The sequence below is a fragment of the Mycetomoellerius zeteki genome, unplaced genomic scaffold (assembly GCF_001594055.1).
Source record: "Mycetomoellerius zeteki isolate Tzet28-1 unplaced genomic scaffold, Tzet1.0 scaffold93, whole genome shotgun sequence".
Lineage (NCBI taxonomy): Eukaryota > Metazoa > Arthropoda > Insecta > Hymenoptera > Formicidae > Mycetomoellerius > Mycetomoellerius zeteki.
This window is the reverse complement of record NW_017257968.1, coordinates 818071-830432: the sequence shown is the minus strand read 5'-3', so window position 1 is coordinate 830432 and position 12362 is coordinate 818071. Positions and strand designations below refer to the sequence as shown.

The window sequence follows — 12362 nt, the reverse complement described above, 5'->3', positions numbered from 1 at the left end:
AAAAAAAGAGAAAGTAAAAAACGGAAAAATTGAATATGAAAAATTGAATATTTCTTATAAACAACTTACATTTATTAACCAGTCTATAGGGTGAATGCACCGTTTGTGGCCACTGCACCCATTTTGACCACCTTCACTGTTTATTAGATTCTTCTAATTTTGGTTAGCTCTAGTGCGCAGCAATCACAACACATGCGCATTGCAATTATTTCTCTTGTTTAATAATGTGACAAGTAACCTCACATTTCCTTTTTCATATTATAAAAAAATTATTTTATACGGAATATAAGTATAGTCATCTTGTCAAAAACGATAAGAATCCCCGAAACGGTAAGTAGAATAATTTATCAATAACTACATATGACACAAGTATAGCAGACAATACTAGTAGCCATCAAGTAATTAGTAGTCAGCCTCGTAATGATAGCAGGTATATAGGTGGCCAAAAATGGTGTAAAATAGAATTTTTGTAACTATTTAACTTTTTCATTATACATTAGCTTTTTTCCTTAAAACTTTTTTGAATATTAAAAACTAAGACAATTAAACAATGTATTTAAGTATATAGTATTTCCTTTTTATGTAGTATTTAAAAAAAAAATTCTTAAAATTATAGAAATGCTTAAGGTAGCCACAGACAGTGTATTCACCCTATTTATTTAAATTTTTCAATTTTCATGATTCTTATTTTAGGCACAAACTTTTTTGTGTTAATATATTTTGCTGTTTCATCGCCCAAAATACATTGTTCTTATCGAACAAATTAATAAAAAAATTTATCTCTGGAATACACTTTTTCTTGTATGAAAAGACAAAAGAAATCATTTCTGCCTTGTCACACGTAATATAATAAATAGTATAATCAGAAAATGGCTCATGTACTCAAAATTGCAATGTAAAGCGCGCTGTCTTTTGTGATCTATTAAGTAAATAACCAATAAAAAACATTTTACCAAAGGCCAAGGGTATCAAACATTCTACCTAAAGACCGAACTAAAAATATTTCAAACTTATGAACCAGACAACACTTGGTTTGTACTTTTATTGATTTGATATGTAAATTGGAAATTTCTATTGCATTTACATTCAAAGTATGAAGAAATATCGAAGTGTATCTTTAAAGAGCAAATATAAATATGTATAAGTCATAACAAAGGATGAAATGGAAGTAAAATATAAATTAATGAAATGATAAAACAAACTTTATGGTCTTTTAATACTAAACTAAATCATGGAAAAGAGACGTAATATTAATCACAGTTATTCTTAATCTGATACTGAGCGTGTTGCTCAATGCTGAGATAACTCTATCGCGCGAAGTGGAACGAGGTCATAGATCCAAAAAATGAGAAAATTATTGTTCCTCGTTATTGTCCATAAGGCTGTAAATTTTTTTGTATTAAAATTGTTGAATGAAAAATATGTGTTCATTAATTGTAAATAATTATTATAAAAATAATCCTAGAATAATTCTATATTATATGCGTGTAGTACCATTTAAATAATATAACATTTTAACATATTCTTATTATATTATAGAATAAAAACGTACTTTGTTTGCGACCTCATTTTGCTATTACTACGATCGATACGTTGTCTCACGTCTTCCTCTACTCAACAGCTCTCATATAGGTCCTTGATGTTCCCACCCTCACCCTCGATTCACTCCAGTTTTGTGTAAATTCGTCATCGCTTATATTATTATTCACGGCTGCACTGCCGTTTCCGGTGGTTTACGACACGACTCGTTGTCATCATCGATACACTCGTCCTGTTTGTTCTCTAACTCGGTCTTATGAACGAGAGCGTAGTTGTTCAAATATTCCACCACCTGCATGTGCCCGAAAGTTTCAGCTTCGTCGACTGGTCGTTTACCCCATCTAAACATACAATATTTTCAAATGCAGCTGCATGAAAAAAATAAATTGTATATGTTTGTCAAAGCAAACACATACAATTTTTACTTTTATTTAATCCGCTAATATCATTAAATCAAAAACATTAAAACGTAAAAATATAAAAGCAAAGAAATATATAAAAACTAATTCTGGTATAAATAGAAAATATCACAATTAAAGAAATTATTAAAAAAAGTGCAAAGAGTAATTAAATTTTAATTTAGAAAACATTAACTTTGAATGTATTAAATAATTTATAAATAAAGATTAGAAGAAAAGAGGAAATGTATAATCTTTTTTATTTTAGATGTAAAATAAAGTGTGCTTTGAAACAATCGTAAAAGATTAATTATTCGTAATAATAGTCGGTAAAAATGTGCTATCATAATACACTAAATTGTTAAAATAATCATTGTAACTTGATCTTGAAACAACTCATGTCGTACCTATCCTTGGGATCATGTGGGACTCCGCAATGTTCGATTAGAAACTCGACGCAATCTAGATGACCTTCGCTAGCAGCTAAATGCAATGCGGTTCTGCCATCGTAATCTGACAGTGTCATGTCCATCCCACTCAATCGATGTCTGAAATTACAAGCGTTTGATAATAATCAAAACTAATGTAATTGTAATCTTCTAAAACGTTAGATTGCTTCGCCTTCGTTATTTTACGTTAATAGTTCACGTTAACAGGTCATGTTAATAGTTCAAATTTTTTCAAATACAAAAATATTATATGATAAAAAACGCACAACAGAAGTCTACACGTTCATCTTCATTAAACAGGTTCTTAAAGGAGTATCTTACCTTCTCATCGCTGTGACATCACCACTGGCAGCACTAAACAGAAGATTAACGATCGAGAGACCTTTCGTTTCGTATTTGTGCCGTCTAGGATCTCTCTTATTCGTTGCGTGCTTCAAATTGTCATACCTGTAGTCATATATGAAATAACTGAACAACACAAAAAAAAAAGACAGAATAAAGAAAAAGAAGTTCCAGTTTCGATTGTGTGATGTCTATATCAATGACACAAAATTACAAGAAATAGAAAATTAAGACAAATTTAAAACAATATTTTATGTATATAAAAACATGTATATAAAAACAATATTTTATGTATATAAAAATATCTACGTAGTATATTTAAATTTTAAAATTATGTCAAATATTTAATTAAAAGAAAAAACAACTTAAAGATAAAATAATTTTTCATATTCACTGAACGATTTCCTTTATCTTTTAGATAATTTGATTTTCAATTAACTGTATCGTCACCTATGAAAGTTAAATTCGTGCACGAGTTCCTCGCAGAACTGCACACCACGACAGGAATTGCCGAGTGGATCCAAAGGTGGCGACCACGTGCAAATTCCCATGACATTTGGAATTACCACGAGAAGACTTCCTGATACACCGGATTTCGCCGGTATGCCAACCTAAAATAAAATATAGTGTTCTTCGATGTAGCAATGATTCTAAGTTTTACGTTGATGTTATTGGCATCATACGGACAGTAGATAAATTATTTGTACCAAATTGTAAAGTATATTAACTAATATATAATTAAATAACACACAGCAAATTTTTATACTAAATTATAATAATTATTGAAATACAATTGCTTGTTATGGAGATCTGAGAGTGCATTAATTTTTTAATTTTGTGTGTGTTGTTTGAATTATTTACGAGTATTATTTAAATTTCCAAAGATATTACACAAGCATTCACGTGTATATTTATCTGTTTTAACTCACTTTGAACGCAAATTGACCACTATAGTCGTACATGCCGCAACTGTGCATAAGACTCAGAACATCGCGAACACTGTCCGGTTTTAGGACCTTCTCTTCGGTAACTGGACAAATACCTCCGTTTGCTAAAGTGGCTGCCATTACCGCCATCGTCTCGCAATTTGCTTCCATAGCACAGCACTTGCCAATAAGAATAACATTCATTGTTAGAATATTGCTTACGCAAGAGTTGTTATAGAAATAGAAATAGACGTGGTTTGTTCTGATATTGTGAAATTGAAAGACATAACACGAATTATACTAAAAAAAAGTTATGCTGATATGTTGCATGTCTTTAAAAATGTAAAGAAGATTTTCATTTTATAAAGGTATAAAAATGATATATTATCACGTAGTCCTAAAATTTCAATTTTTATTCTTATTTTTTTTAAATCTTAATTCTTATTCTTAATAATTGGAAAAAACGTATTTTAATTTTAGATTGTTTTAATATAATTACATATAGAAAAGAAATATTTACCTGAAAATAGAAATCCATAACTTCCTGCAAATTTGTTTTTTCTGGATAACATTTGTGCTCCCTCATGTAAAATCCTAAAGCATAATTTCGGTCAGCTGCCTCTCGCTCCGATAGGAAAACGGCGTTGTTAAAGCCGAGATTCTCACCACCGGCCAATCTCTTGAAACAATTCATCGTGAAATCGAATTTCTCTGCTAAGCCCATTTCCGGCTTAATTAATGTTTTCAAAAGTGAGCAGATCAATATCGCGCCGGCATTAATCATTGGATTGTGTGGCTTCTCTATAAACATATCATTTATGTCAGAAGTTAATAAATCAGAAAATAAGTAAAAATTTTTTAAATAAAGCAAAATTTAAAATATTATTTGCATACTTGTTAGTTTTTTCTAATTTTTAAATTTACATTAATTTAATTTATTCATTATTTTTATTATTATTCGAATTGCATTAATTGATTAATACTCACTGCCATAATCGAGTACAAGCTCGTTAAAATTTCTACCGGACGGTTCTTGACCAACGTATTGATGCACCACTTCTGGACCCAGCCTGTCCAAGGCTATTGCATAGGTCAAAGGTTTGCTGCAACTTTGAAGGGTGAACGGTATTGAGGTATCGCCAATACTAAATCGCTGACCGTCGATGGTGCACACGGATACGCCCCAATATTCCGGGTTCATTCTGGCTAACTGCGGTATATAGGAGGCGACCTTGCCCTCGGTGTTCGTTTTGCATTTCCAATAAAAATCCTCGATGTGCTTCGTAAAACCTGACCAATCGGGAATTATGAACTGGTGTCTGAATGCTCGCGAGATCAGAACGATATTGGGATTTATAATTCTAAAAAAAGAAAAAAAGTGAGGCATTAAAGATATTGTTATATTCATCGTAAATATTTACAAACTAGGTTTTTCTTCCTTAATATTTAAACATTATACAAACAAAATTATATATTTTCAATATAAAGAATATCTAGTAAAAGTAAGTAATTTCGCGTTTTTAAATATAAATATGTGATATATTTAATATAATATTAAATATAAATACTTAAAATATATACATGAAGTACTTTTTGAAATTATAGATTTACCTTCTGAATTGTTCTCTATCTAACTTCTGTGTTTCATGTGATATAGCTTTAGTGCGATCGCTATTCTTGATGTGCTCTTTCTTAAGATTGTCCGTAAATTCCTGAAGTCGAGGATCGTTCTTCCGTAAGCCGGTTATCCTTAAAGCCTTAAACAGATTTAATTTAAATGTAAATTTTTATTGTTTAATGATTAATTCACGAATATACATATATCTCTATGAAAATATGTTACATCATACATACAGCTAAAAACTCTCCCACTGATATAAGACCAGTCTCCTCGTTCTTAAACATATCAAATAAAACATCTTCGGCGTTTGTTGCTTGATCTTGATCCCGAGTGCTGTAAAATATTATGTATAAATATTAATTATTAAATAATAGTAAATAACGTGTTTGAGAACAATGCGCTAATATAGTCAACGGATATTTTTTTCTCCATTATTCTTCTATATTTTTAATCATAAATAACAAAATCATAGACATAAATTATTACATTTACTATTTTATTTAAGTTTTCTTATATTGCTTAGATATTGTAAAATAAACGCATTCTATTTTTTATTTATAAATCATCGCGCGTTTACGAAGATAAGAATAAAACTTCATGCACTAAATATTATAAGCAAAATGATGATAAAATTGATTATTTTAATACAAAATTAACAAAAGGTCAGATATAAAGTTATCATGTTTAATGAAATTATAATTGACGAAATGCACGGAATATTAAATGCTGTGCTGTTAATAAGGTATTTATACCACACCATGCATTGATATAGCGCATAGTACTCACTACATATAGTGGCTGTCATGAATGAAGCTGTAGTCGCTGTAATGAAAAGCAAGACAAACGATTCTGCATTAGTGATGACAATAATAATTGTTAATGCGATTGTTACCTAAGAAAGCGCGCCAACATCCGGGTGGACTGATCATTTTTCTTCTCTACCCAGATCGAACACGCAATTTTCGATTTAATCGCGTAATCTTCGGAAAGTTTAGCCAACTGAAGATTAGAAGTTTCTTTGGAATCGCAATCGATTGCTTCGATGTAAGGCATAGTGATTGTCGTTCTTTAAAACTTTATTTTAACTTCGTAAATTGTTTTATTGTTAAAAATCAGCAAAATGTAATTATAAGTCTCTCCGATATTAATTATAATTTTTTATGTCTCGTTAAATTTCGTTTAATTCAACTTTTATTACGCACATCACAAACATAATATTCTAGCTTTCTTTACATAATACAATTCAAAAAAATTTACAAAGCCTTATTAAATGTAACTGACTTCTTGCGCAGATTCTGAAGAAACGTTTTGCTGACTGGTTACAAGATTACTCAGTCGCAGATATTACCGGGGGGGTTCTTATAACCGAGAAAAAAAATAAGTTTTCGACCTTCGTTTACCCCCCACAGATGTACAAATACATCTTAAAATATCTTGATTTGCGTCAGATTGGAACAGATGACATCTTAGGAATCAGAAGCTACGTACAATTTGCATTCGATGGTGAATAATTGCAACAAACAGAAACCAGTAACAAATACTTACTTAGTATATTAGAGTTGATTAAAGCTAAAATAGGAAGCTCTGTATGAGGAAAAGATGGAAGGATCAACTGATCGAAAGAGAATTTATGTTTAAGATTCATTGTAGATGCACACACGAATTTGATACTATATACAATGATTAAAGTATTAAATATATGTACAATATTTAATAAAAATTTTTATTTAAAACCACATTAAAAGAGATAAATTAATTTAAAAAATATTGGAAATATTTATATTGTAAAGTCAAGAATCTATTTTTCTATAAAATCTGAGTTTACTTTAAAATCGTTTTTATTTTTGTCTTTCTTTGTACTGCTTTTCATTTTTTTCTAGATGACTCTTAAATTTAATTTGTTTTTCCATAAAAGAATTCTTTTATAAAGGGATTAATGTTTAATGACATGTTTAATATATATGTTGTAGCAAAGCTTCAAAATTCTAATTCATTCTAGCAAATAGGTAACCATATTAATTAGAGATTCTTAGGAGTAAGATAATCTTACCGAAACGCTCTTAATGGTAATTCTTTGAAATCATCGTCGATGTAATGACCACTGAATTCGAAATCGTCCATTGTTCTGATTTTAGTAATTCCGGGTGAAAGAAACACTGACTAATATTACCACAAAAAATTTACCATTTTCAGAATATTTTACAATTTATAACATTTTATTTCGCGATCTCAAGAGATTCCTCTGCTTCAGTTCAGCGACAGATAAAATCACGATCTGAGAAATCATATATTGCTGACCGCGCTTAAATGATAGACAATAACAACGCTCGACCTAACAATTGCGATAGGTCAATAAATCGTGGTGTACGATACCACATCGATAAAGTAGTTGCACTATGATCACTATGCCTCCTATAGAAAACGATCGCAAGTTATCACATTTACGCATTCGTTCGAGTTCAAGTGACGCGTTTCAGTGTTACGTTACGTTTATGTTTCTACAGGCGACCGAGTGATTAAAGATGTCGAAAGGAATTCTTGCGTTACATATTTGTATAAAAAGAATATTATTATTAGAAAAATAGTTTGTAAAAAGATTTATCAATTCGTTGACACCTTTCCACATTTTTTAATTCTTCTTAAGAATTAAACTAATAATGTAAAGATATTTCTTACCGTGTTTGAGAATGTTCTAATTTCGCTGCAGCTCCAACAGCGGTATCCAAGTACTTTGATTTTTCGAGTCTCGTGGATGCTGATATAGCAGCACGTTTCTATAAAATAATAGATATCTAGTATGGTAATTATTAGGAAAGAAAATTATAACTATTTCCAATTGCATAAAATTAAACAGCGAATCTCTAAAAAAATATATGATTATAAAACTACAGTTGACAATTATAGTTATTGTTCAACATAGCATAGAAACGTACAGATTTTCGAAATTTATAATTATATTTATATTAAGAAATAGATGAAATTTAATTTCACAGAAATTATATATTTAATTCAATATATAGTTGCTTATTTCTTCATCAAATTTAAATTTTATAATAAAACTGTTCACATGTTAAAATATATTTGTGTCGCCGGGAAACTATTACTGTTCTAAATAGATTCTGTTAGAACAGTTTCTGAATTAAGCATTTTGAGGTGGTCGTATAAGAGAGATCGCATTGGTTGCTAGGCAGCTAGCTCTGTATTGATCTTCCGATGAATCAACATCATAGTACTCTAAGCGGAAACCTGTCACGTGTACTTTAATTCGGATCAGTTAGAATTGCTTGTATACATAGACGTAATGAGAATTGAAAGCCAGACTAGATTAGAAAGCAAGATTCGTCTCTGAAAGGTCACTCTTGCTGCACATCTTGTTATATAATCGATATTAATCATAAGCTTCTTATATCTTAGTGATACATATGTTTCGTTAAAAATAAAATTCGGATTTCTTAAGAACTACGGAAAATAAATAAATAAATAAACAAGTGTTTTTTAATAACTTTCAAGATATAATTATTGTGAATTTTTTCGAGACATAATTTGAATTTAAACTTCGAGACATAATTTGAATGTAAACTTATTAATATATTATATAATATATTATAATTTGATTATAATATGATCACAGTTAAAAATATAATTATAAAACGGTCGAATAATTATAGTACGTATTAATTATATTATTCTTAGTAATTATCGGCAATTTATCGTGCACTAGTCTAAATCGAGTGTCTTGTTGGCATAATAAACGTATGAAAGCTATATGTCAAAGTATGTATTTTTGTCTCCGATATAGGCCATTGCCGCTATCCACGTGGTTGTAGTCGACGAGAATCAGTCGTCTTTCTTTCACGATACACCTTAAGAGCGTAAATCTAAATCATAACGTAACAAATAGATCTAATATAGCTTAATGATTGTATAGCTTAATGATTAATAACGAATTTTAAGTATATTTCCATTATTGCGTAATACTCTTCCGTAAACGCCATGTTTAATATTTAGGTACTAGCGTTTGAATGAATGTATATTTTGGGAATTTCTGTTATTTAATGTCGCTTTTAAATCTTTATATTTTACACGAAATATTCTTACCCTGTTAGTACAATGCAATCTTCTGAGCCCGTTTCCTCCGATTCTCACGAGCTTCAGCATCCTGACACCTTGCATCACTACCACCTTCAATGTTAAAACACTCACTAATAATTTTCCAAAATTTTATTCGATGACAGTAATTTAAAATAACCGCAATTAATTCAGAATATAAACAATACGAAAAAATAATTTTAAAAAATAATGAACTGCTCCGTTTGAAAGTAAGATGTTTCAATTTGCAGTTTAGATCTTACACGTCAATATTTGACCAAATAAAATTCCCTTTTGAAGGCTCAAATTTTCTGATCAATATCGCAACGAATCCACCGTTTTGCACTTTAAAACGCAAAATGCTCGCTTATTCCTATACTATTTGATCCATACTTTAAGATATAACTTTCTCAACTCTAAGATTTAGTTGCTTAATAAATTCTCAATTGATATCGTCAAAATAATCACCAGTTGCAATTTTGTCTGCGACAACGATGTCGCTAGCGGAAGACGACCCTCAGCGTCCCGGCAGCCAGTGTCTACTGCATTGAGGGTCGCACAGAAGGCAGGGAAGGCCGGCCGGCGGGACATGCGCGATTTAGGGATGGTATAAAATTTCGCTATAGCTAATCCAGATAATGTCAAAGGTTCGTCGGTCGGCGTATAATTGGCTACGACTTATTTCGTAGGAAGCAAAACCATGAAATGGTATCAATATTATCTCGAAGAAAGTCTGCCTGTATATACATAAAATAATTTTGACATATCACAAGCATACACTTCGATTACTTAAATTTATGCTATATATTGCACAACAAAAATAAAACGAATAATATCATTACTTAAAATAAAATTAAAACCAGCAATATTGTAGTAACACTGTAAATGTTGCAGTAACATTGCTGCAAGCTTCTGTGCTATATAAGAATAAACATAATATTTTCTATATATAATATAATTTTAAACGATAGAACAATGTAGAAAGAAAAATTAATTATACGGATTATTGAAATTGAAAAATAGGGTAATGAACACTTATCATTTATTGTCTTGCAATTGTTACATAATGATATAATATATTGTATAATAATTGTAAATCTCTCGATTGTAATTTCTTATACTGAATAATTGTACGTAATCCAAACAATTATCTCTAAATTTCTATCATTTAAAACTGCATGATGCGATAAGTAATGCGAACTGCGACATACGAGAAGGCATCTTAATAAAACAAAGTGCACCGATATAATTGCGCTATGCAATATAAATATGTTTTGCAATCGATAAGATAGCTGGGGCCCTATTCTGTAACTTCTAACGACAATGTCGATATCATTACGTGTCGTTGCGCAGCTTTTTCACCATATAAAATATCTGCGCAACGACTATAACGATATCGACATTAAGTCGTTAAGAGTTACAGAAAAAGGGATGCTGTATGTGAAGCTATTCTACTATATTTGTAAATATACTCATCTAATTCAAATGTTATACAATTAGAAAATTATGAGATTTTTATGAGTATAATCAGTATGAAGTAACTGACATTTCATTTAATCCAACAAGTCTCAGAATTAAATCTAAATTGTACAATAACCAGAATAGGTGAGGCAGTTTTAAAGTTAATAGATCTTACTTATATATTGATATTTAACACTTTGGTTTCTATCTCCTTTCTAATTCTCGTACTTATAGACGAACCAACACTTCTAGCATGAAAGACATAAGCAATAAAAGAATTATGTCTTTAATAGATGAAGAAAGATGAAGAAAAAATAAAGAAAAATATTTTGTACAATGTAAATTTTTTTAAATTCACACAGAAAATGAAAGTCTTAATCAATTTTTTTTGACAATTACCATCTTTTTATGGCAGAGCAATAAAAATAAATTAAAATTTTACTACTAAAATGACTTTTTGGCACTTTGGAAAAGTCCAAATTTTAACAGAATCTCAAAAATAAGAACTTCTTGAGCAAAATGGCATATGTATGAGTTAAATAGGATTAACTTAGGCGCGCCGAAGTCAATTTCAATTTGTTAGACAATATATGAATAACTATATTATTTCATAACTTCATAAAACAGTGCACTGATATTGTATTACATACGTGTAGTATTGCACGCAGTATAATGCTGTCATTATTATTCTATAAGTCACTATTTGTCATTTGCACACAAAGATGAATCGCATCAATTTTTATCTTCTAAGATTTGGAAGACTGTCGCATAATCATATATGCTCAAATGTACATATAAGTGTCCAAATATAAATGTGTTGTATAAATTGTAAAAAATTAATTTAAAAACGTCACAAATCTCAAAAAGGCGAATACCTTTTAATTTCGTATTGCCTTACAGTGTCCAAAATGGCGTAAGCCGTTCTGATCGTATTTAAAAAGAACTATTAATAAAATTACGTCATTGTATAGTGTTATCGATAATACGCTTTCAAAAGTGATGAGTGATTATACATCTATATTTACAAACGCGATGAGCTTTTGATTTTATGCGCAGAATAAGAGGATCCTTAATTCTATAATATAAATAGGATGAAGATGATATAAGTGTAAAATTCCTAAAAAGAACTTTTTAACAAAAAAAAAAAGAAAAAGAAAAGGAAACATGTAAAAATTCTAACGCTATTATGATTTTGATCTGTTTTAAACTTCTTAAGTACACTAATTTCACACACAGTTGGATAGATCAATCCTGAGAGTGAAGGCAATCTTCATTGTCTACCTCGAAAATGGCGTAAGTTTAATATACGTACATATATTGCAAGACCTGTGGATCAATTTATATTTAATGAAATTATTTAAAGGTTGACTTACGCCACTTTAAAGATAATTTCATATCATGTCGACTGTATGAACTTATCGTCAATCGTCGTCTATTGTCTATACTAAATCGGCAAATAATGTAAACGTATACCACTTGGATATCTTTAGAATAATATTGCGAAACGACCGAAGAGAGTGAATAACAGCTCTTCAAG

At 30.0% G+C, this 12362-nt stretch overlaps 1 protein-coding gene across 5 annotated transcripts; it reads right to left on the bottom strand.

Moving 5' to 3' along the window:
• Nucleotides 1-1169: 1169 nt before the first annotated feature.
• GLS (glutaminase) lies at nt 1170-9894 on the bottom strand. Of its 5 annotated transcripts, XM_018460213.1 has the most exons (14): nt 9833-9894; nt 9374-9457; nt 7952-8049; nt 6062-6097; nt 5509-5608; nt 5266-5411; nt 4642-5015; nt 4175-4455; nt 3658-3834; nt 3179-3339; nt 2708-2833; nt 2345-2485; nt 1553-1880; nt 1170-1382 (listed from the first exon to the last, which is right to left on the bottom strand). In XM_018460213.1, the coding sequence occupies exons 2-13, from the start codon at nt 9446-9448 to the stop codon at nt 1706-1708; spliced, it is 1890 nt and encodes a 629-aa protein (XP_018315715.1). In that variant the 5' UTR covers nt 9449-9457; nt 9833-9894; the 3' UTR covers nt 1170-1382; nt 1553-1705. The 5 variants fall into 5 exon arrangements, with proteins under 5 accessions (XP_018315715.1, XP_018315716.1, XP_018315719.1 ...); XM_018460214.1 differs by lacking the exon at nt 6062-6097; XM_018460217.1 differs by lacking the exons at nt 6062-6097; nt 7952-8049; nt 9374-9457; nt 9833-9894 and adding exons at nt 6168-6274; nt 6557-6824.
• Between the last annotated feature and the right edge of the window lie 2468 nt (nt 9895-12362).